This window comes from Platalea leucorodia (assembly GCF_965183815.1).
Source record: "Platalea leucorodia genome assembly, chromosome: 1".
NCBI classification, from domain to species: Eukaryota; Metazoa; Chordata; class Aves; order Pelecaniformes; family Threskiornithidae; genus Platalea; species Platalea leucorodia.
In genome coordinates, this window is record NC_138823.1 from 38,001,288 (window position 1) to 38,024,931 (window position 23,644).

The window sequence follows — 23,644 nt, forward strand, 5'->3', positions numbered from 1 at the left end:
CAGGTGCTGCAAACACCTGCTAGAAGACAGCTATTCCAGAGGTGCTTTGCCAAGATACCTGCCTGAGGTCATTCTCTTTACAAAGCACTTCCTCTCAGCAATTCAGAATTCGGTTTTGTGGCTGGTCTCTTCATGAACTCGTGTTGGGAGAAAGGGGCAACATTTTCTTAGATACCTACAAACATCATCTCCCATGTATCTTCAGACTGTCGTGATATAACAAAATTAATCTGTCTATTCACAGCACTCTGCTAGAAGTTGCAGGAGTGTTACAGTACTGCTCAGGGAGGACCTGTGGAGTCTGCCTCACTTTCAATTGTATTGAAAATACAACAAGCTACGTAGGTGCAGTTAAGCTAAACATTATTGTAACTGCAAGCAGACTTACCACTTTTTTGCTTAGGGAAATCTTACTATGGCATCCTCTAAGATCAGGATATTAGCAAACTAAGAGGCACAGAAGTTTCTGTAGGATTCCACGTTGTCCCACCCAAACAATTATTAATAAAATAAGGAAGTAAATCCCAAGATTTTACCTCCATAATTATGCAACATATATCTCCAGTATTCCCTTAAGTCAGAAGTGGTTTTGCAGAGAACCGACACAGCATTAATCTAGTGGAGAAAAATTATTTCTCAAGCAACTTATGAAAATGGCAAAATATAATTGCCTTAATGGCTGCTGCAGCTGCCTTAGAGGAAGTGCCTTCAGAGAATAAATAATTTCATTGCCACTGAAATATTTATTTCCCTCCCCAAGCCTTCAGTTTGATTTTGTTTTTTAAATAGTATTCTGCATTTGGTGTGCTTTGGTTTTCTTCAGCACTATAGGTTCCATTTTTCAATGATAGGATAGCAGGTCAGTTATGCGTAATATACTCAGGGCTGGTTTGTGCCGTGAGGAAAAAGAAGAAAAGAGTTAGTTTTAGAAAATCCAGATCAAAGGAGAGTCAGATTGCGTATATGCATATCAAGAGTAAGTTCAAAGATTCAGACCCATCAAATTATGCATAGCTATCTTGTTTATATGTGTGACTGTTATACACTTCCTTCCCATTCGTTGCTCACTGTTAAGTGAGACTGCAAACTTGCGAACTACTATAAACATGTTTAAATTTACCATCCTGAAGTCTTTTTTATTGACACATAGCTAAGTATGCGCAAGAACTGTGATGTATGTATTACAACATCGTTAGGGCTTACGACTGTCTTATGTGCCTACACAGGGCCTCTCGCAAGAAAATACTGAATACGACTTGAAGAAATGCACTGCCCTGAGAAGCAGCTGCAATCACATCATGAGCAGAGCTCACTTGGGTCGCCTTTCATTTTCTGGGGAGCCTGGCCAGGAAGCCCCTCCGCTCTAATTCTTCCCCGCCACTTACTCCGCATTACTTACCAGTTTTGTTTGGGTTTTCTTTTAAGCATTCACTTTTGACACTGAAAAACAAAACAGGCTGGATCCAGCTGAATGAACAATAAAATGTATGGCAGGCCATCTTAACAAGTAATTGGCCAGCACAAATGTCAATCCTACTCATTGCAGTGTTGTATAGGTAGTCTGCTCCTGAGAAACCTTCTGCCAGGTTGGAACCTAAATTTATGGCTATAAAAATGCATGAGAAGGATAAAATGTAGTATCGTGATGGACTAGACAAATGCAAAGGCATTGGGAGTCTTGCACAGCCTTTATGAAGGGAGCTCCATGTCCAGCAAAGTGAGTCTGGTTGGCTTCCACACCCCAGCTCCTAAATACAGCTGACCTCAGGCTTTCCCAGGGTGCATCTGAATGGCCCTTACTGACACTTAGAAGCACTTTACTTTTACAACAAGGAAAACAACAAAAACCCCACTTTCCTCCTTCCCTAAAAAATAACCAAACAAAATCCAGTATGTTCAAAATGGAGGTTATCAAAGCAAGGGCACTTCTGCATAGGTATCGGGCTGATTTTCACAGCCTATAAAATAAGTAATGAAGAAGATATTTATGATGATCACATTAAACATGCCTTTTGGCTATTGTTTTTTTTAATCCACTGATATATACAAATACACCCTAATTTTCAGATCCTGCACGCAATTAGGTGTGCTATTAATTTTACTCATGTGTAAGGTGACAAGTGTATTTACATGCAGGTCCTAGATTTGGTTCCACTGAACTATCAACATATATTTTCCGTCTTTATTCTTATCATTTATGCCTTTGACAAAATACTGATAGAAGTGCTGCAAGCAGTCATCTGAATAGCTGCTGGCCTGTGAGCAGTGAGTGTGGCAAGGAGGGCTGCCTGCCCGCACCCGGGCTGGTAGCACCCACTCTCCAGAGTGGCCGGTTCCTCCCTTTGAGCAAATTATCACCTAACTCCTATGGTATGAGAAAGAAATGGGATAAGGTATAAAAGGATGTAAACTCCGTTTCCAAACAAAAAGGCTCAGGCAATAAGTTACAGAGCCTGAAACTAGCTTAAATGTATGCATAAGCAAAAAGACTATATGCATCCATAAACCTGTATGGAGCAGCTGGATAAGTGTTTTCTTGTTTGCGTGCTGAAAATGTCCCACCATGGAAGGTTTCTAAACCTTGTCTGTAAATTCATCACCATGGAAAAGCGGTCCTCAAGAGAGGACGTGCTGTGAGTCATAAGGTTTCTCTTTGTAGTACTGCATCTAGTTCCAAAATGTTGTTTTGAACTCTCACGTTAAAAAAAAAAAATGTGACCTTTATCTGAAAATTATAAAAATGCGATCATTAAAAATCTGTTATAGTTAGTAAAACAACACGTCATACTGCAGGCACATGCATACTTAATTTGCCGTCACAGGTAATTGGATTGATTTCAGTAAGGAAAGATGGTTCAGTAAATACACTGCAATTTGAAGTGTACGTGGTGCAGAACTGGAGCTGCACTTTTCAGTGTATAATTCTTTAAAGCCCTAGGTTTCTGTGACATGACTGATTAGAAACCAAAAAATTTTCATTAAAATTACTTCTCTTTCCTCCTGCCTTACACGTTTGGTTTCCATGTTCACTGAAAACATAATTAAACATTTTTATTTTCATATTTATTTAAAAAAATATTTTTGAAAGTTGATTTAAAGAAAACCCATGACATTATTAAACATCCAAAAACATTTCCAAATTTTTCAAAACATTTTATTGCACAAAATCTGACAACGTTAAATGAAAAGCACATTTGGTGGGATTTGTATATATTGGTTCCCCAGTGATGCAGGTTGCATCTGGTGCACTCACAGACTCCCATCGGCAACGTGCACCTTGCATCCCTGCGCAGGGAAACGATGCTTGAACACAGTGCAGCGGGGTCACTCGGGATTCAGCTTGAAGCCGAGATACATCCAGGCTGTGCGTTAAACTGGGAAATACTCCCAGGTATAGCTGTTGCTTTCGCAGGCAGCTCGACTTACTGCTAGGTTTGTCTCATCGACCTCTTTATTGAAAGCAGTTGGTAGAGAGCAAAAATGTCACTGCGTACCAGGGATCGTGGAGACCAACTGTCCGGCATTTTTCATTCAAATACTCTACCTCACATCTCTGCTTTATATATATTTAATCCACTCCTGTCCTGCAGTATCATTTTCAGCCGACGGGAAGATATTCTGCCATACAGACTGTTCGGGGACAAATTTGCAAATACTGTTTCACCTTGGTCTAGGTGTGCGAGGTGTCCCCTTGCTGAGGGACTCTCCTCGTCCCCGTTGTCAGAGACGCTCCACCTGGGCACAAAGTCTCGCTGTTTCAGGTCAGCATCGTCACCTTGTTCATGTCCCTGTGGGGAAAATAAGAGGGCTCCCTGGGAGACTCACAGTCGTCTGCTGTTGTAGGATTTAGCAGTTAATATCATGTATAATTATTCCTGGGCTTAGCACTTGCAGATTTACAATTTCTTCTTTGAAATAGCATAGTGAGTGAATGAATAGTTCAGTGCCCAGGTCTCTATTACCCTTATCTGAAACACAGGAATAACTGATTGTCCTGTCATGGAAAAAAAGCCTCCTGCTTTTTTCTTGCTTGACCTCGCAAGAAGAGGTAACTCTCTTGGAATCAATGGAATTACACCAGCCGACTGCAGTAACACCAGCAAAAGGAGAAGTAGACCCAGGATTTTCCTTACCACACTCAGTAAATTTGGTATATTCCCCAGCTTTGAAATCTATGGATCCTGTCCTCCCACAAAACTGTTTGTCCTTTATTTGTACGGTGACGTTAAAGGTGTGCTTTCCATGAATTAAAATACAAAATCTGTGGAAGCAAACTAGGTAATAAGTCATGACAGAATAGTTTGGGGAAAATTAACATGCTACAGACATCTCGATGCAACAGTATTTCACGCCATAACATTTTTTTTAACTCCATAAATATTTTCATCCTTCTTGCTGTTACTTGCATAAATGAATAAATGCATAGAAAACACTAATGATAAGACCTAAATTAAAACTAAGCTCACCATCTTGACATTTACTTTTTAAAATATGTATGAGACAATTCCTCTGATCTCTTTTTTCTACGCTTACAAACTCACACATTTACCAGTTATTTGTGTTTCTGTGCCAAGGACAGTAATGAGTACAGACTTCCTCCTGCTAACGCTGAAAGCCTTTATACATTCATGAGAGTCTGAGGATCAGGGTCTTAAATTGAGCTCAAGAGATATTGCCTATCAGGAATAACCAAATACTTCCAGACTTTATCCCATTCAGCAGCAGGAATTGCTTCATGCTTCTATCCCTCATTCTCTGTGCCTTGAATTATCATTACCCACAAAAATACAAAGAGTTTTTCTTTATCCCCAAATTATTTTCTCAAGTTATTTATTCAAGGAAGCTTCTAGCCATGTATTAGAAAAACTTGATGGACTTAATGACTGAATTAAAAGAACTAGGATGAAATTCAATAGTTCAAATTTAAAGATCATACATACAGGAATTTCTTCTATAACCACAAATCTTTGGGTTGGATCAAGAAGAAAAAAAATACCAATGTAGTATTCAGCCATAGGATGACTGTGAGCTCCAGTGTGTCAGGACCATAAAACTAAGTTTGTAGGAGTGGAGAGTTTTCAAAGGAGTAACAACAAAGTTTACACAGCACTTTCAGTCCATGTTCAAAAGCAGAAAAGCAGGAACAGGTACAGAGAAGAGCTACAAGGGTATCTGATGATATGATCTCCAGATATCCCGTCAACCAAAATTATTCTGTTACTCTATGAAATTACTTCGCCAAAGCTGGGAATCATTTTGGATTGAATTCATTACAAACAATGAGAGGAACAGAGTACTAGAAAAGACCTGCTGGTCATAAGATCTTTCTTTTTGTTGTTAAAGGAAACTGCCTAATAAATTTAGCATGTTTTTTATGAGTTTCCTCTAGGGATTGTGTTTAAAAAAAAAATAAAAGAAAAGAAAAATAAATACAAATTTAAGTGAAGAGCATGACTCATGAAAATAAAAGTAACAATTTCTTCCCTTCTGTTTTTCAAAGACTGAAGTATTGTCTGGTCCTTGAGAAAAAGTCATCAAGGCAGATAAATTACATACCCCGTTCAGTGGTTTCACACAGTTGGAAACGTGCAGGTATTCGACTGAAATGTTCCCTTCTTCAGTTGTAGCAGGTCAAGTAAAACCATCGCTCATAAAAACTGAAGTCCACGTAGTTTGTGTTCTATAAATTAAGGATTTTCTATGAACTTCAAACATTCTAAAGGAAGGTTTTAGACCTTACATTTGTGTGTGGTAAGCTATTTATTAGTATCAGAAAAAATAATTATTTTACTTTCTTCTGGGTATATGAGAATTTTAATATAAACACTTTTTAAAACAGTATATGGTAAATCATTTTTACCATGTTTTTTTCATGGTAAAATATTAGGGTTTAGTATGTGGTGGTGACAACTTATGCAATTCTATCAGAAACCCACCAGTCTTTAAAATTTTCTTTAAAGACTGTAGAAGACTGCTTTTATTGAAAATGTAGTACTTCATATTTTCAAGGTTTGTAGCTTGCCTGAAAAGCCAAATATGGTGGTTACTTCCAACCTTTGGGCACATTTCATAGCTGACTCCAAAGGAAGAGAGCACGGACATCTCTTGTTTGGACTCCTTTCTGTTCATTATTTTACAAATATCAGTTCATTGTCTGTAGAAAAGCATAAAAGGAAAGAAGTATAGCACCTACTAATTTTTCACTGAACCTTGAAAAGTAAGGATCCTCTGCAGGCCCTCTTTGTATACAGACAAGACTTTGGCAAATTATCTATGTTATCAATCAGGAGACTCGTGTATGGAAAAAGCTCAAGATGTGGAAAATATTAGATTATTTGGAAAAAAGCTTTTATAGGATATTGAAAAAAAGTATGAAGTTGAAAAAAGGATGTAAAGGAATAGCACCAAATAATAAAGCATCACTATTAATTTTTTTAAAAGACATAAATTGTAGCTTAACATTGCTTACTTTGTGCAGATTAGTCTTGATTTTTTTCAGTCTCAAACAGATTTACTAGAAAAGCCAAAGCCATGTCCACATGGTGTGACGGTTACTTTGGCTTTAATAAAAGCAAAGTTGTCAAGGAATAGCGAGGTTTAAACTTCTGAGAAAGGTTGTAGTTTTCAGGTGACGAGGCAGAAATGCTGAGTTTTATTTCCCCGCCATGAGTGAATCACGAGCAATGGCATTTACTGTCTTTCTGAGGCATTATAAGACCTGCTGGGCAACTGATGCTTTTGTCCACTTTCGTGCAGTACAGTCTTTGATAACTCTAGGGGAAAATATAGCCATTAGAACAAATAAAGTGCTCTTCTGCCTCGTGTGTGTGTGTATGTGTGTGTGTGTGTCCGTAATAGAAAACAGGGCTTGAAGAAGCCTGACCCATTTCTCGGCATTGTACATCTCTGAGTGTATCTGCTTCTCTCTATTAAGATAAAAGCCAAGCAGAGGAAACTGAGAGCCGCGTGGCAAGTCAGACCTATGGACCGTTGGAGGTTTGATATCTTTCTAGGCTTAGAGATGATCTCTTACAGTGCTTGTGACACCATTGAAGTCTATTGGGTAAATGCACAATGTTTCAAGACTTAAAAAGAGTTGTAGAATTTTGTTCTTTAACTTCAGTAAAATGTGTATTTACTGCTTTCCATCTGTGGTCCCTGCATTGCTCCCATTACCATAGCCATCTGGAAGCTTAAAAGTCATGAATTTATTTATTGTCTCAATACCCCAACAAGTTTAAAGGATGCTATATCAACCCCATTTATAGGGGTGGGGAGCTGAGCCATGTTTACATTGTCAGCTAAGCATAGCTCTAAGCCTAAGCTTGTCCATCATGCTTTACAGGCAGGTGTGCACTCAGCTAGAGTCAGGCCAAATGCCGTGTTTTAGCAAGTACCCGTGCTTCAAATGCACCCACCAGGACAGAGCCCGGACTCTTGCTCAGGCCATTGGAACGGATGGGGCTGAGAGGGACCAAACAAAGCAGTCCACCAGCAAATATCTCTAGCCAAATACACAGTGTGTGGTTTTTACAATTGAACGACAGCCAGCAATGTGGATATAAAGCATATGGGACTCAGTATAAGAAACCTTCTGCCAAGCTTGCACTTACCCTCACTTGTAGATGACCTGTGATGGTTTGTTCAACGTCTTAAAGGAAGTTGGAGTGCAAGAAGTTTAATGTAGACCTCTAACACTGAGCCATTTGCCCCTTCAGCCTTCTGCTCTTGATATCTAAATTCTGTAACAACCCTCTTTCAGACTTGGTGTTCTTTCTCTGATTTCACTGAGGTCAAGAGCAAATCTGCTGTGCAGAGTCCCAAGATACTTAATTTGGAAATAGTTGCTGCAGTTGTCTGAAAACATACATTGGGCTTAGAATGAACTGAAGCAATTTTGAAGTTCAGAAAAGCGTATGAGCTTCTGTGTGGACTTCTAGCATGGAGGAGGGCTGGGGATGCAGGCATATGCAGGCTGTGGACTAGACCCTGACCTGAGGTTAAGCTAACTGATCAGGACATGGATAAACTATGGGACATGACATGAGAAATTGCTGGATATGAGAATGTGAGAAGCTGACAAAAATTTCAGATAGCACTGTGGAGGACATCTGGATCTTGCAGGAGGTAAAGGAGGAGTTAAGTGAGAAATGGTTGAATTTCACAGGTAATTGAAGGGGAGTACTGGGGACATTTTGCGGGCAACAATACCTAGGTAACCCTATCAGTAATACCATATGAGGCTGAGATTACCAAATTAGTAACAAATTTGGGTACAGATGTAGCAAAGCTGGGACCAACTGGGAAAAAGTAATTAGGGCTGAGTTGTTTATTTAAGAGGAGATGGACAGAGAAAGCAAGGTACAACCATGTGAAAGAAACAAGGTCAAGAACAAGAAAAGGGATAAAAATACATACAACTGATGTAATTATGTCTGTCCAGGGGCACTGGCCAGGCAGCCCTGTGCTTGATTGCCACAACCTAATCAGGACAGTAAACCAAGCTTGTCTGGCCACACCACACAAGTCCAACATGCCTTTGCAGTCAGGATGAAGAGGGAGGATGGGGGGGAAGCTTTCATGTTTGGGCAGGGGAGCACCCAGACAGATAGATAAGCATCCTGGTACTGTCAGGCCCACGCCAGGCCTGCCAGCATCACCATCTACTCATCACTTCCTTACAAAGCACAGAGCAACTCACTGGAGGAATATATGAGCCACGGGAATAAAGAAGCAGATGGGGTTATAGCAGAAGCTCCTTTCCGTAGTCTCGGTTACTGGAATGGTGGTGGTCCTTTCTTTAAAAGTAGCTGTGCTTGGTACAATATGTCATTGGAAGGATTACATCCAAGCTAAACAATCATCAGCTGTTTCATGCAAGCATGTTATTGCAGTAAGTTTCTTAGGAAGTGAATTCAAAGGAGTATACATGCTGTTTCATTTAAGCGGACTACTGCAGCCTCCCCCTTGGGTCAAAATGGGTATCACCCAAGTTTTTGGATACCTTAATTCTGCACAGTTAGCACCATATCTCCTTGTCATCTACTTTCTTACTTTGGCCTGTTTGTTTCTCTTAAGTGTGTATTTGTCTTGTTGCTTCTTATTTTATTTTCTGCCCTTCTTTCTCTCGTCTGTTTGCATACGACTGGATGACACTTGGTGAAGCAAGATGGAATCCATTACCATACACACACTTTTTTTTCTTTTTTTCTGACAGAGACATGCACTGGAGCAACTGGTTCCCACTTTCTGTGTTTGAGCTAGATCGCCGTATATGCAACATTCATGAGGCACTGGAGGCCAACTTTGCTTGGAAAAGCATTATTCCTTAGTTGTAACAAAAACTGGAATTTCTGCAGACATTCAGCTTTCCAGACCATCTGTCTCTGGAATTAAGCTGTTTAAAGGAAGAGTGCTAGTAATGTAGCATTGGTTTAGTCCCTAAAGTTTCCTGCTCGGGTAAAGTAGGAAACCTTTTTGCACCTGAAGAACATCTATGAAACTCAGATATCCCATGCCTGGGAATTAGTGGGCAACTTGCGTATAAATTCAGTTTTCAGGGAGTTCATCTGTGCTATACTGATAAATATCATGCAATAAAATATTTTGCCTCCTCAGCATTTCTGCCTACATTACCCAAGCAAATATTTTTCATTTAAAATTATAGATTAGCTAGCTCTTCCTTATACCAGGAATAACATCAGTTTTCCAGCCTTAATAACTAGAAGGCAGCAAATATATATAATGCTATCTAGAAAATACAAATGGTGCTCTCTTCTTTTTGGATCAGCACCTCCTGTAATACAGAAAACCATAAAGAAGGGCTCAGGAAGTTTTGTGAAACTCCTTTTCCAAATGTCCCCAGCAGGTCTCACGAAGGAGCCCAGCCTTATTTAAGTAGTTTTTATAAGAGTATAAAGTCCCCGGTTGAAACTCTTCATCCCAGTGATGAAGAGAAAGAAAAAAAATTAATGTTTGAATATTTCTTAACATTTTGACTAGCAGAAGAGTTTAGCAGAGAAAAGGGAATGAAGCAATCAATCTTTCATCACAAATGGTATCTGATGGCATATTGGGAGTTGATGGGAGGCTTTCATGCTGTAGCTTTTTTCAGATGTGTCTTTCAGTGTGTAACTAGTGCCCAAGCCTTAATGAACCACTTAAGTGCAGCAGCTATGGCAGCTTGTTCTCAAGAACTATAATCGCACCTCTACCATTAGGAATGGATGCTTGTAGGTGGGGATTTATTTTCTTTCCGATTTTTTCTATAGGTATTTGATTTATAACATATTCCTCAAACTGTGTTTAAAATACTTGTAAAGCCTTTGTAAACATGCTTTTATTGAATTCAATGGCAGTGGAGAGAGCTGATTAAGGTTCACATTAGTCAGGAAAATAAAACTATAAGAAGGATTTTCCTGAAGGAAATGGGGAATTTACATAAATGCAGTTCATGCCATGTGACTTCATCAGGAAAGTTTCATGAGCAAGAACTACTAATTCTGTCAGTAAAGAAGTTGTATATGTGCTGCAGAATGGTTTCATTGAATCCATCTGGTCTGTTCATAGACGAATAAAGCTATGAAGTAAATGGAAAAAAGTAAATTAAAAGAGCCAAAGAAATAAACCAATAGGTTTTAGTCCCCATTGGCAGCAGGGAATATCACCCTTCCCAGGCCCATGTAGCATATTCTGTGTTTCAAAAGCAGCTATGTCATCTTTCATGCTGTTCTTGAAAATATAAGGGGGTAATGAAGGAAAAAAAAAATCATTGCATGTCAGTGCTAGCCAACAGCTGGTCACTCCTTTTGCTCAGACACAAGGCTGTCCCTGGGGACACCAGCGGTCTGGCTTCTACTCTTTGCTCACCACTCTCATCTGGTAAGTTCATTTCATAAAGCTTGTGTATTGCTCTTTGCAAAGGTTTTCAACTGTGTTTACACAAAATTCAAATGATCTCACTAAGTCCTAGCTTTAAATTCCATCATCCTAGTTGCTAGGGGTAAATTGAAAGTTTGTCCCAGTGGATGTAAGGTTCTATATTAATTCCTACAAAATATATCCCATCTTGCTGTTTGTTTAGAAATGTAAAAAAAATAAACTTTAAAAAAAAAGTTGAGAGACATTGTGGTTAGAAAAATAACTTTGCCTGCATAAATCAGCAGAGTGCTGACATATGTCTGCAGGCAACACAACTTTCTCTAGATGTATACATGATCACCTGCTTCTTTCTCCTCAACAGCTAGACATGAGGGATGGCAGCGGACCTCGCCAGGGGGTGGTTCTGAGTGTTTGGGGTACAGCTGCCATTTATCAGCCACTTTAGTCCATGACCTGGTAGATTTTGTTGTTGGCTCTTAAATACTGGGTAGGCTGTTGGATTTTTACCCTAAATTCAATGGGTATTGCATAGCGTTTAAGGTAATCGTTTGATTCCTTTATTGTGAAATGTAACTAGGAAGGCTGTAAAGCTAAAAAATAACCTTAGGACTATGTTCTTTGACTGGCAGATATCAGGAGTAAAGCCGGATTCGGTATCTGCTTTCTTGAAGGACGTGTAATGATTATCCACCTACAGAAGTAGGTGTTAGCAGATAGTTCTCAGGAATTCAGTGTATTCCTGCATCTCACATGCACAAAAAATGAAACCGCCTTGTCATAATGGCTTAACCGTCTTTTCGAAAAATACTAACAGTACCAGGTATGCTAAACTGCTTGCTATGAGCTCTCTAGCAGCAGACCCAGCCATAGCTTGAGGCATTTCCCAACAATGTGTCAAGTGATCAATCTGTCACAGCCCCAATATTTTCCTCTTTAAGGCAGGTCTTTCATCACATTGGAAATGACAGTGTTGCTGAGCTAATCCAAGACAGTTTAGAGTGATGTATATTAATACAAGACTGTACCTAAGTGATATCCATTCCTTCGAAATTCCATTACAGCTGCGTAACACATGCTTAGCTACTTATTAAAATCTGGTTTTTATGTGTTGGTTGTCCCAATCCTTCCAGAAATGTCCAATGAATCTTTATTAGTTACTTCACCTTCACATGTCCTGGGCAATCATTACTTCTTTTTACCCATTTCCTTCTTAACAGCAATTTAATACTCTGAAAGAAATGAGTAATGGGAAAGAATATTACTGTTGTATGTATGATAAATTAAAAGCATCTATTTTCCTTTAAAAGATGCAGCAGTTGTAGTCCTCTAAGAGGCTTATTCCCTTCTGTGTAAGTTCCTATACAGGAGGTTAAACTTGGCTTGGAAGCATAGTAATTTCCCCTAAAATTTTAGAGCTGCCAAATTATAACAAGAGTGCTTTCAGAAATCTTCCTTCTTAGGCATAGACCATTTGTTAAGTAAGGTCAACAGCAGCCAAGCAGAATGGACTGAGGTCCACATCTCTGGGTACTTCAGTGTTATTGTAGCCATAACCTGGAGTCTAACTGGCCCAAAAACTTTAAGGCCATGAAGCTGTTGGAAGACTTAGGAGTTTTAAGGCTTGGGACCTGTCTACAGGGAAAGCTCAGCAGCGGTGAGAACCAGAACTGAAGGGCTCAGACAGAAAGAAGGATCAGAGAGACTAACTAAGGGGGAGCAGGTGTTGACTGGAGAGAAAAGACTGCCAGAAAGAGGTGGAGTAAGCCGTTTCAGAATTCAGTATTTATTAGTAGTACTGAACCCAACAACCAGTGCATTCTTCTGAACCACTTACTGGCAATAATATTTAATGCTTACCCATATATGCATTAAGGATTCTTGCAACAAAGGTGAGTCCTACCAGAGCTGTAGCTGCGGTATACCAAAGACAAGACCTGGTGCCTGCTTGCTGAGAACAGCAGCAGCTTGGGAGCCTTCCTAAAACAGCAAGGCCAGCAAATGCACACTCATCAGCGTTGCTTCTAGTTGGCCAAGTATCTTCTGAGCAGACTCAGAAGCTTCAGGAAAGTAGGAGAGTTCACAGTATATTTAAGGGACAAACTTGTGTCAATGTCAAGGGAAATTCTGTTGCATAAAATTCCCAGATAATGAGGAAACTAGAGATAAAGAAATTTTTTTAAAGGGGGTTCTGGCTAGTGGATGGAACTGTAGAAATAAAGATATGCATGACCTCCAAGGTCTCTTGGAAGAGGAGGAGTACTGATTATCAACAGTACAAATTCAAAAACTCAAAATGTAGGAAAATGACAGAATTAGCATTGGCCATGCAAATTTGTTCAGCCCTCTTGTGTACAGATTATGATGATGATGTCTTAGTTACATGATCACTCCCTATATTTCCTATGGTCTCCAGCCTCCCATAGTTCATGACATGGATGGTGGTCATTCAATGGACAGCTATTCAGCTTCTTGTTTCCTGTTTGCAAAGTTATGTTCATTGAGATCTGCTAAAGAAAGTGCATAAAATGAGGTGCTATTATCTAGAACCTTCTGAGCATGTATGAACAGCTATTTACTTCACAAAATTCGTGCAAGCTTTAATGGATAAAGCAAAAGGCATGCCCCTCATATGAAGGTCACCTCTCTTCTAAAGTCCCCTCTTTAACGCATGGGAACACTGAACTCTTCAAAGCCCATTAAATGTTTAAACATACAAAAGCAATGTATCTTATCTAATCTTGTCCTCAAAAACAGATTATTTGTTTTGGCAAAAAAGAATTGTTTTGATCTGAGGCAGATACTTGGTATGGAAGATTTCAGCCTGAATGGTTTAAATTAGAAGGAATGACCAAAAGCATTTACATAGAAACAGAGGGTCAAGCTGACACCCTGCTCTGTAAAGAGCAAATCATTCCTATGGAAGTGCATAATCCAGGGAGCAAGTTTAGAAGCAGAGCTCCGGTTCACCGAACATTTTGCAGATGCTGAAAAAGAGCACAAGTACAGTAGCGATTGGAACCTGTTTACTGTTGCGTTGTGCTGCTGCAAAGAGCCTTAAACTGTCAATTCAATGTTCTGTTATTGGCAGTGATAAAGTCATACGAGTTGTTCCTGAGAGCAAGAGGGAAACGCAGATCCTGAGGGCTACATTTAACAGGCTTAAGGTGAGTTTGATTATTTTCATCTTCTTTTTCTGATCTTTGTTGAAGACTGTAGTGGGTTAACTGACATGCCTTTCATTTGGCACTTCAAGCTATTTTATACTCTGAAAAGCAGCCTTTGCCCATTAAATTCCTAATTTCTCAATAAAATAGCGTAGGAATTAGATTCACCACGCTTGACAATTTTAACAAGAAACACTTATTGCCTTAAAATAATACACGCGCCACACTTGCAAATTCGCTTTTTTTGCTCTTCCACTTCTTGCTAGCATACATAGTCCCATGTTTCACTATCTGGCTGGTGGTTTTATTTAAAACACTGAGTTAATTCAAGACGTGGACACACACAGGAATAGGAAAAAGGAAGTGGCTTCAGTTTGAGAATCTCTCTGGCAGCATAATTTTCTAGAGGCAATTGAGAGAGTGCCTACAAGACTCACTAGCAAGCCAAAAACTTTCTTCCCTGGCCTTTTCTTGCAAATATAAATGAAGAGCAATAGTGCCACTGTAGCAGCGCAAGAGCACTCTGCAGCGTGGTGCTTTGCTGGCACAGCTAACGAAGGCACAGGCAGTCTTTCCACAGCAGTGTGGCCCATGATCTCAGAGGAGGATGGGGAGTACCTGTAAGCCAGGCCTCTGGGCCCTGCGACAGCATGGAAAGGGCTGCACCATGCACATGCACTGCCCTCAGCCACTGGCAGAGGGACAAGCCCCATTAATAGGCTCCAAAACACAGCCTAACCAGAGCAGAACCAGGGAAGTAACAACTCGATCACTGTGCTGGGGTTGTTCCAGGAGCTGAACGCGAGTCCCAGGCTCTGCTTCTTCTGCTGTGTTAGCTCATACTCTGCTTGAGTTGACTTCTCCCTGTACCTGTGAAGGTAAAGGAGTTTGACAGGCAGCCTTACAGGCAGCACGGGCACAAGCTAAAGTCATTTGGCACACCAAACTCAATCTTTCGTTTGCGTCTGGCTGAAAAGAGATGTATGGACATAGACGAAGGAACACGTTGGTAACTTCAGCAGTCCTGTGACATACAGTTTTGGGTCACAGCAGAACACTGGTGGTACCAAAGTAATGGGAGCATGTGCAAAACCTCTGGGCCGCTCACTGCCTTCAACTCCAGCAAACTATTAGGCAGTCTGCGATGTATCTCTGTCTCTCCGTTGTTGAAACCTCATGTAAATGATTGTGTTCTCACCGAGGCAAAGAATGAAGGTGCATATAATTTTCTAGTCCAGTAGTTAACATCTGGGATAGAAGTAAATCAAATCTCAGTCCGCATACCAAATCAAACCAAATGAAGATCTTAGAAGAGCTCTTACACCCTCCTGAAAAGCATTCCATCTTTCAGTTATGATGAAGATTTCTTGCTACCATTTTTTAAGAAAGTAGACGGAGCTACCTTAGGTACCTCAGCCCAGGAGAAGGCTTACTGCTGTGAATACTCCAGCAGTCAAGACACTGATGCCTTAGTAGCTTTAAGTAGGAAGGCTGAGGCTCTCTTCATCACCTCTGTGTTTCTTAACGATATGTTCAGTTAGTTCCCCACTCAAGATGCTATCTTTTGTAAATCCCAGTCTCGAGACATCCAGCCTGTGCATATGTTGTATGAGGAATGTCAATGTTCAACAGAAGCAGTGTCACAATGCTACGTATTATAGCACTTTGTACTGTAATGCCCAGCCCTCCTAAAGAATATTGTCTTATATTTGTTTCTGCAGTGCTTACTAAGGGCCTGACCCTCAACTGTGAATGTTACTGTAATACCCCAAAAAGGATGATTGTTTTACTCCCAATTAGGAAAAAAAATTCTAGCCATAAACCCAAGAAATACATGTGGAAGCTGGTTTTTGTATTAATTTCTTCCCCCTGGATGCTGGAACATAAAGAGGGAGCACATGTGTTTTTTCCTTTCTCCTCATATTGCAAACCCTGAGAAGCAAAAGGGTTACTCACCTTCCTGCAACTGTTTCTCATTACAGAGCTCCCTTAGGCTCCCAGAAAGAGATTCCTTCACCCAATTCCATCAAAGTGGGAGCAGTAGAAACTTGAATAAATAATTGCATGCTATAACTCTGAGAGCAGGATAATAAAATTTTGGCAAACCACATCGGAATCTGACTAGTTAATTAGAAAGTGATTGATTCTGATGAGGTAGTAAGCTGAGGAGGTTGAAGGGAAGACTCAAAAATGAGAGAGAGTATTGACACCCAGTTGCATGAACACAGGCTGGGTTTGGCTGCATTTCAAGTCTTAGGGCTCTTCCATCTGCAGCTGCTTCACTGCCCATCTACATGGGGTCAGACAGAAAGAGACACCTGAGGGGGCTAACAAGTAATGAATATGTTTAACATTAACTTAACATTATCTCCCCCCCCCCCTCCCCCCCAAAAAAAAAATCTCAAGTTATTCACTCATGAAGGAGTGAATCAGCAATGACACTTCTTAGAAGTGCCAAGTACTCACAGTACCAGGAAAAGTCAGTAGCGGCTGCAAGTCATCAACCCCTCTGAAGAGGGTGTGTTTAGATGTGGATATGAGGGATGTATTTAGAGTTCTGCAATTTTTTAAGTCTCCATGACAGTCTCCCCTGTCCTTCCCCTATCCCTAGACTTCCAGAGTTGGAAACTCAACTGATAGTGGACTTTTTGTTCAATTTTTTAAACGTGAGTCTTTAAGCACAATGCTGATAATGTGCTCAGGAGAAAATAGAAGACAGTGCACCCAAAAAAAACTAATAGTGCAAAATAAGCTACAAACAAAGCCCAGATACAGTCCTGTTGCTGTCTTAACACACCGTCTCACAAACAACAGAAATATGAACAGAAGGATCAACAGAGAGATACAAATTACTGCAATTACAAGTACTGCACTTTGGATTTTTACATTTTAGAGTCAGAAAACCAGAATTGGTTTAAGACACATCTCCTTTGAATCCATTTTGGTTTGAGCAGTAAATTAATAGCAATCTGTCATATTACTCACATGTTCTGTTCCTCAAGAGAAAAATAAAGCTGGAACCAGGATCCTTTCAAGACACAACAGTTTTGTACCTATATAAACATCAAATAGCACCAATTTAACTTTTTTTTTTTTCAGAGAAAGTATTTTGGGATTAACAACAAGTAGTTGGTCTATTGAAGAACGTTAAGGTTTTATTTAAAGCCATTTGAAGACTTCAACCTGAGTTATGATACGGCCTGATAGTTTTCTCCACCGTTGTCAGTATTAGAACAAGAAAAGCCAGTGAAAATAAAGGTTGCATCACTTTCATTCTCAAAGTGAGAAGGATACCTGCACTTGGGTTTAAATTCAGATATATGTTTCTCTACCCTGGCAAGTTGGTCTATTAGAGATGAGGTATATTTCAAAGGTGCCAAAAGTTATGCTCTCTAGTGATGTCAGGATTAGTCCCCATTAGTCAACCCAAAGAAACAAAGAAATTGCAGTGCAAAAGTCAAGTTTGGGGAGCCCAGTTTGCCCCCAGTGTGATCCATGCACAACTTAAATGGTTTGAATAAATTCCCAGGACAGTGCAGAGTAGATTCTGCACAAATGGACCATATTCTTGTTGCAGGATTTCCTTGCATACAACAGACCATCTGTGCTGGCAAGGGAAAGAGAAGACAATCCCTCCTGTCCAAGGCTCCCTTCTCACTGTGTCTGGTGGAGGGACCTTTCCTGTAGACTCGTGGTGTTGCGTTTATTCCAGCCATTTCCTTCTGCCTTTAAAATCTACACTTGTAAGGCAGAGTCACATAGCCTTTGCCTCTGGCCTATCTTTCATAATCCAAAGAATTAAAAGGAAAACTCATCTCTGTCCAGTTCAAATGAGCGTATCCTTCTGAAGGGCTTTATCACAAAGAAGTCTGAGAAAATTATCCTGATGGTCCTATTACAAAACAGTGTATTTCAGCGTCAGGCAGAGAATAAAGCAAATGCAAAAATAGCCCCTCTTATCGCTCACTGATTTGGACAAAGGGAAAACAATCAGGAAGAAAATAAACGGGCACTGGAAAGAGTGGCAATGTATCTTTTCACTCATTTTGTTTTATCTGCCTGTTTCTTAATGACTGTCCTTACCACTGATTTTTCCTGAGTAGATTTACAGTCTGCTCTAGCTGCTTTCTTTCAGACACAGACACCAGGGCAGTGGGGAAAGAAGTGGGGAGAGCTTTGCCTTCTGCCACGCTGAAGCCAATGCTGTAGAAGTCAGCAGGTTGCAAGGTCCATCCCTTTTGGGAAGAGGATCAGACACAAAAGGAGTCCTTTCTTGAATGTGCATTTACGGAAGCCTACACTGAGACATCCTTGAAGGATCATCTTGGAATTGGCTATATGTCTTGATGTATTTGAAGTATCTTAGAATATGCCCCCAGTAATTAACTTGGGCAGCAGTGGCAGTCTAGCCACGGCGTAAGCGACAAAACTCGCAGAAGAAGTTGGATGACTCCTCAGGGGCTTTAGTCCACATGGAAACCTTTTGATCTCAAACAGGACTGCTCTTCTACCAATACCTGAGCTGTAAGGTTAACTCATACACTTTTGCAGAAGGTGTAGTCCCTTCAAACTTTTTAAATTTAGCATCTGGAGCTCCTTAGGAGGAATATTTGCCCCCTTTTTAAAAAGGAAAAAAAAAAAAAAGTCCGTATAATGCTTAGTGTAATAAACCCCCAAAACTTGCCTGAAGTGTATAGGCTCTGCTACAGTACAAATGCCGTTGCCTATACTGAGTGAATAATGGATAATGAATGTTTCATTCCACATGTTTAACTTTTGGTTCATGAATTGCCCAAAGGCAAATCACATTAGTCATAATCACTTGCTGAGTAATTTCCACAAATTAGTTTTGGTCTGTAGCTCCATTGCCCACAGTGCTTTGTTATTAATCATTATTATAAATTGATTCCTTCATTGGCTGGTTCTATTAACTTGTAGGTAACAAAATATTGCTTTTTTTCCCTGATGGGGTGAACATAGCATGTAGACCTGCACCGCCAATAAAAATAGCCAGCCCTCCAGATTAAAATTTGTCTGCTGAGTTCTGTAAAGTTGCTTAAACTTGCATGTATTCAACCAATAAACTCATCCACAGTAACGAAGCAAAAAGGATGCCTAAATGTACTGCGTTCAATCAGCCACCATCCCAGCCCACAAAGCAGCAGCAGGAGGTGGCTCTGGCCCTGACCGCTCTTGCCCCAGCCAGGCAGAGCAGGGTCCCCACGCTCCCCCTGCCAGCCCCTCCTCTAGGACCACAGTACCACCATCTCTCCAGAGCAAGTTCTCAGAAAGCTCTTGTGCATTGTGCACTGCCGTGTATGCAACTGTTTCTTAGGGTAATACGTGTCTGAGGTCATAAGAAATGAGGCAGTTGGGGAGCAGAGAGTCGTGCTCTTTTTCAAGGCAGGAGATGCCAGTTTCTGGTTTTCACTAAGTGACAAAGGTAGTAGCAGCTGGGAGACGCCATGAGTATGTATACAGCAGTATGTATCTCTTGTCTCCAGCATGTTCCTACATCAAGTTTCTTTCAGTGTCTGTGGGGAAGAAAAATAAGAGCCTGGTAACTGTGCTTCCCGCCAGCAGCACCGCCCCACACCCTTGAACACCTTTTGCACAGTCCCTGTGCCAAAGACCACTGGAACAGATACGACGGTGAGTATGTCAGGGGTAAACGATGGTGGAGCTCCTCCTCCATCTTTCATGTAAGATGACAAGTATGTTGCATAGCAGTGTTAAAGAACATTTTCATATGGTTGTGATAGACTAAAATGCAGCAAATTCTTTAGTAATTCAAGTACAAACTCATGGAGTTATTTATTTTTCTAGCTATAGATCACTGCCGCAGTTTTTGGATTGGCTGCTGCTCTAACGCAATCACGGGCACTGATCTTAAATTTTAGATGTTCTGCTGCAGTCCTTTGCTCTTATAAATACTCTTTTTGTAGATACAGTACAAATCTTTGTTCCTGGCCCAGTGTTTAAGACCAGAAATACCTTTTTGCGGGTTCCCTGTTTCACACTAATCATTTGCAAATGATTACAGTAATCAACAAACGAAAGAGAAATATTTAGGATGATAGTACCACAGTGACCTGAGTACTACAGAACTGCCCGCTCTCTGTCCCCCAGGGCTCCTCTTGTCCATCCGTTGTCCCTCTGCCTCATACGCCTCTCCAATGATTGGCTATTGTCTTCTGCTCTTCCTTGTTTAGGAGACAATTTGAGGAGCCTGTTGCTGATTTATGAGCCCTTTCATGGTTTTAATTCTGTTGGACCTGACTGACAGAAACAAATGTCGCATTCCCAAGTGCTTTGCAAAGAAACTGGGATTTGCTTGGGTCCTCAGACCCAGCAGATTCTGTTTATCTGCTCTGGAATTTTCCTTTGTAAGCGTTATTTTTGAAGTGCTACTTCATTTCAGCCTTGACTGATAACTTCTACTCCATCGGTGGTCTACAAGCACTTTTTATAACATACGCCTGACTGGGATCGGGGCTGTTTGTATAGGTAGCAAAGAAGCTACTGCTCTGTGAACATTCCTGGCATAATAGAGTTAGACCACTTATTCTTCAGTAGCTTTTACAAAAGAAATTCCTGGGCACAGCCAGGCACTTCTTTAATTTTGGGAGGAGCCAGCCTAGCAGGCCTTGAAGCCACAATTCCATTCCCTTTTGTTTGTTTTCTAGCCCCTACAGCAGCTGCTTATCCATTGTAATCCCTGAATTGATCCTGTCATTGCAGTTCAGGGAATCAGAAAAATATCTCATAGGGGGAAAGGATCACTTGGCTATAAATCTGATAGTTACAGCTCCATAGGCAAATGCTGAAAAAGGCTTCAGAGAACAAAAGCTTGTCTGAAAATGCAGTAAGAAGGCCTGTCAGCCCAAATGGAGCTCTTCCTACTTTGCAGAAGGAAAGAATTAGCTCAGTAGCCCGGGCTGTGTGCATTTTACTTTGCACATACGGCAAATATATCTATATAGCCAGATGCTTTAGTCATCAGTCCAGATTTTACCCTAACTCATAGTTAGGGTTCCAGTCAGATATGCGTAGAATATTTCAGATACACAGGGAACATCAGGTGACAACAGAGGTTATTCATCAATATGTCAGAATACATGTCTGTAAACCACTTGCCAGGCTCAGAAGGAAACTGTTGTTCCAGGAAAACTTTAGTAGGAAGATGCAAGATAGAACGGGAGAGCCCAGGTAGTGAGTGTATTGGTCTTACAAGACACAGAAAGCCTGGACTTTCTGAGATGGGAGGAATCTGCTTCCTCTTTTACTGGTGAGGAAGCCTGAGTCCGAGCTCAACAAAGTCATCAGCACAGCCCCAGTGGAGCAGGATCAGACCCAGGGCTTACTATTCCATTTCTTATGCAGTGCAGCAACAACTACAAAATGAACCAAGCCATAAATAGATTAATAAGAAACAAAATAGGGTTTTGGTTGGGTTATTTTAATGACTCTGATAAAGACTGTTTCACGTCTTTCAGATGTACTTAGCCCAGTGGCATCTGTACTTGTAAGAACGGATATTCAATTACCGTATAATTGTGTATGAGTTTTTCCTCGGTGACTCTCTTGAGGAATAGCCTACGAGTTCTTTTCTGCAGTGTAGAGCCCTGTGTAAAATTATACCAGTGTAAGCAGAGTGGCAAGGCCATTACTATGTTATAGTTCCACAAAGATCTGCAAAACTCAAAACTTCAAGCTGTGCATTGTTCGCATTCTGTTCCTGCCAGTGTTACGGCTGCTGCAATCCCATGAATCAATCCCGATTTATTGGCACAATTATTCTTACCAGCCTCACTGAAAAGCAAATAAATACTGAAAAGTTAGAGCCAATTAAATGTCTAGGGTGCTCAATCAGCAACTTAAATTACTTTGCACCAGCAACGAGGACTACCTTGTAAGTCCTTCTAGAAAGCACAGGGAATCCCACACTTAATTGCCACTGGACCATTTTGCTGCACATAAAGGGCAGCTGAAGGAGATTTGCAGTCAGGACTGTCAATTAAGTTCCTTAATTGGCAGGAGCAAGTGAGGATGAAATCAGTCCTGATCCTGAAAATATTTGTAAGGGTGAAGACATTAGGGAGGAGCAGTTCTACTCTTTCCAGGTGAACTACAGCACAGCTATAATTATCCACCAGTGTCAGAGTCAGCAGGAGTCATTCTTCCTGCATTCTTTCTTTGCAAATATACCAATAGAAGCCTAAAATTCTCTTGCACATTATATATGTGCATGCGAGCGGTGTTTGTGTCCATACACATCTGTAACTATGTTTGTTGTGTGTTATGTGATGAAGCCTCCGATAGTCAGACCTCTGACGTCAGTGAGACTAGAGCAGTTTCTACTTCTATTCTCTACCTTCTACTATCAGATTTTTAATTGAAAACATATCTAATGAGTTTCAGGACTGCTTAGGGTGTTTCTGTGTCTATACACGAGCATATGGATGTAAATGGAAAACCCATAGATCCTGAGAGAGCCCATGACTCGTTGATAGAGCCCATGAGCAAAGAGCATCACTGCTTGCATTACTGACTGCACGTTCCCTTTTACAAGAGGCTCAGAAATGCCAAGCCATTTCAACTGATGGCATCATAACAATAATTACATTCTGAACTTTAAAGTTGACAGCACTTCTCAAAGAAATCTGTTCATAGTGATGTTAAGGACAAGGCCAGCTTTGGCACATGTATTGCTGTATACAACTCAGTAAGTATAAAAACTGGAATTGCTAGGTAATAAAGCGTAACAAAATGACTGTCTTCATGGGGTATAACACAGATAAATCATATAAACAATTTTGCCAGGATACTAAATGTAAATTATGGCAGAGTTATTCTAGTTACTTTCAATGACAAGCATCAGTCATCTCTTTTGATCGATACACTATTGCAGACCTGATGAGAGCGCTAAGCATCTTCCTTTCAGGCTAAATGGAAGAAGAAATTGAACAGCTGTTTACGAAAGGGTAGTGAGGAGCAACTGGAGGCCACTGCCCAAGAAAATAGCTTTAATTACAAAGTATGAGCTGGACTAAGCCCTGTGGTCTAAAGAAGCTGGGGATTTCTTTCAGTGGCTTGAATGAAAAAAAGGACTGTGGGATTTATGCAGCCATGAGTGTGTTCCTGGGGAAAAGCAGGGAAGCTCCTTTCTACTTGGCCTCCCTTTCCACAGGCACAGAACAAGCTGGAGGAAAACCTGGAACTAATGAAGAAAAAACCTCCCTGCTCTGGTTTCTGTCTTGGCAGGGCAACAGAGCTTTGTGTACGCCATTTGTGATATGTATGATTATACCAACGAAATGTTTGTATCCTTGGAAAATTATTTGCATCAGTTTTCGTTTGGGAAGAAATTCTGAATTCTCTTAGCTCAGCACCCAAATCTTTTAAAAATATTCATCCCTTTGCCTTGTGCTGACTTTTCATCACCATACTGACCAAAAGCGAAAGACATGACTAATGAGTTCAGGGTAGCTGTAGCTTGGAAGGTGTCCAGGTAAGAGCTGATACATTTATATTCTTGAGCTGTCTTTAACACCTTGGTTTAAAGAGAAACTGCCTGCAAGGAAACCCAAAGAGTGTTG

At 40.6% G+C, this 23,644-nt stretch overlaps 1 protein-coding gene across 1 annotated transcript in view; it reads left to right on the forward strand.

Moving 5' to 3' along the window:
- CPA6 (carboxypeptidase A6) overlaps positions 1-23,644 on the forward strand; it is a gene marked incomplete at both ends in the record, with an annotated part of 86,675 nt that overhangs the window by 23,733 nt on the left and 39,298 nt on the right. The window contains one exon of the mRNA XM_082337904.1: positions 13,970-14,045. Within this exon, the coding sequence (XP_082194030.1) occupies positions 13,970-14,045 (76 nt within the window). The remainder of the gene's footprint in view (positions 1-13,969; positions 14,046-23,644) is intronic.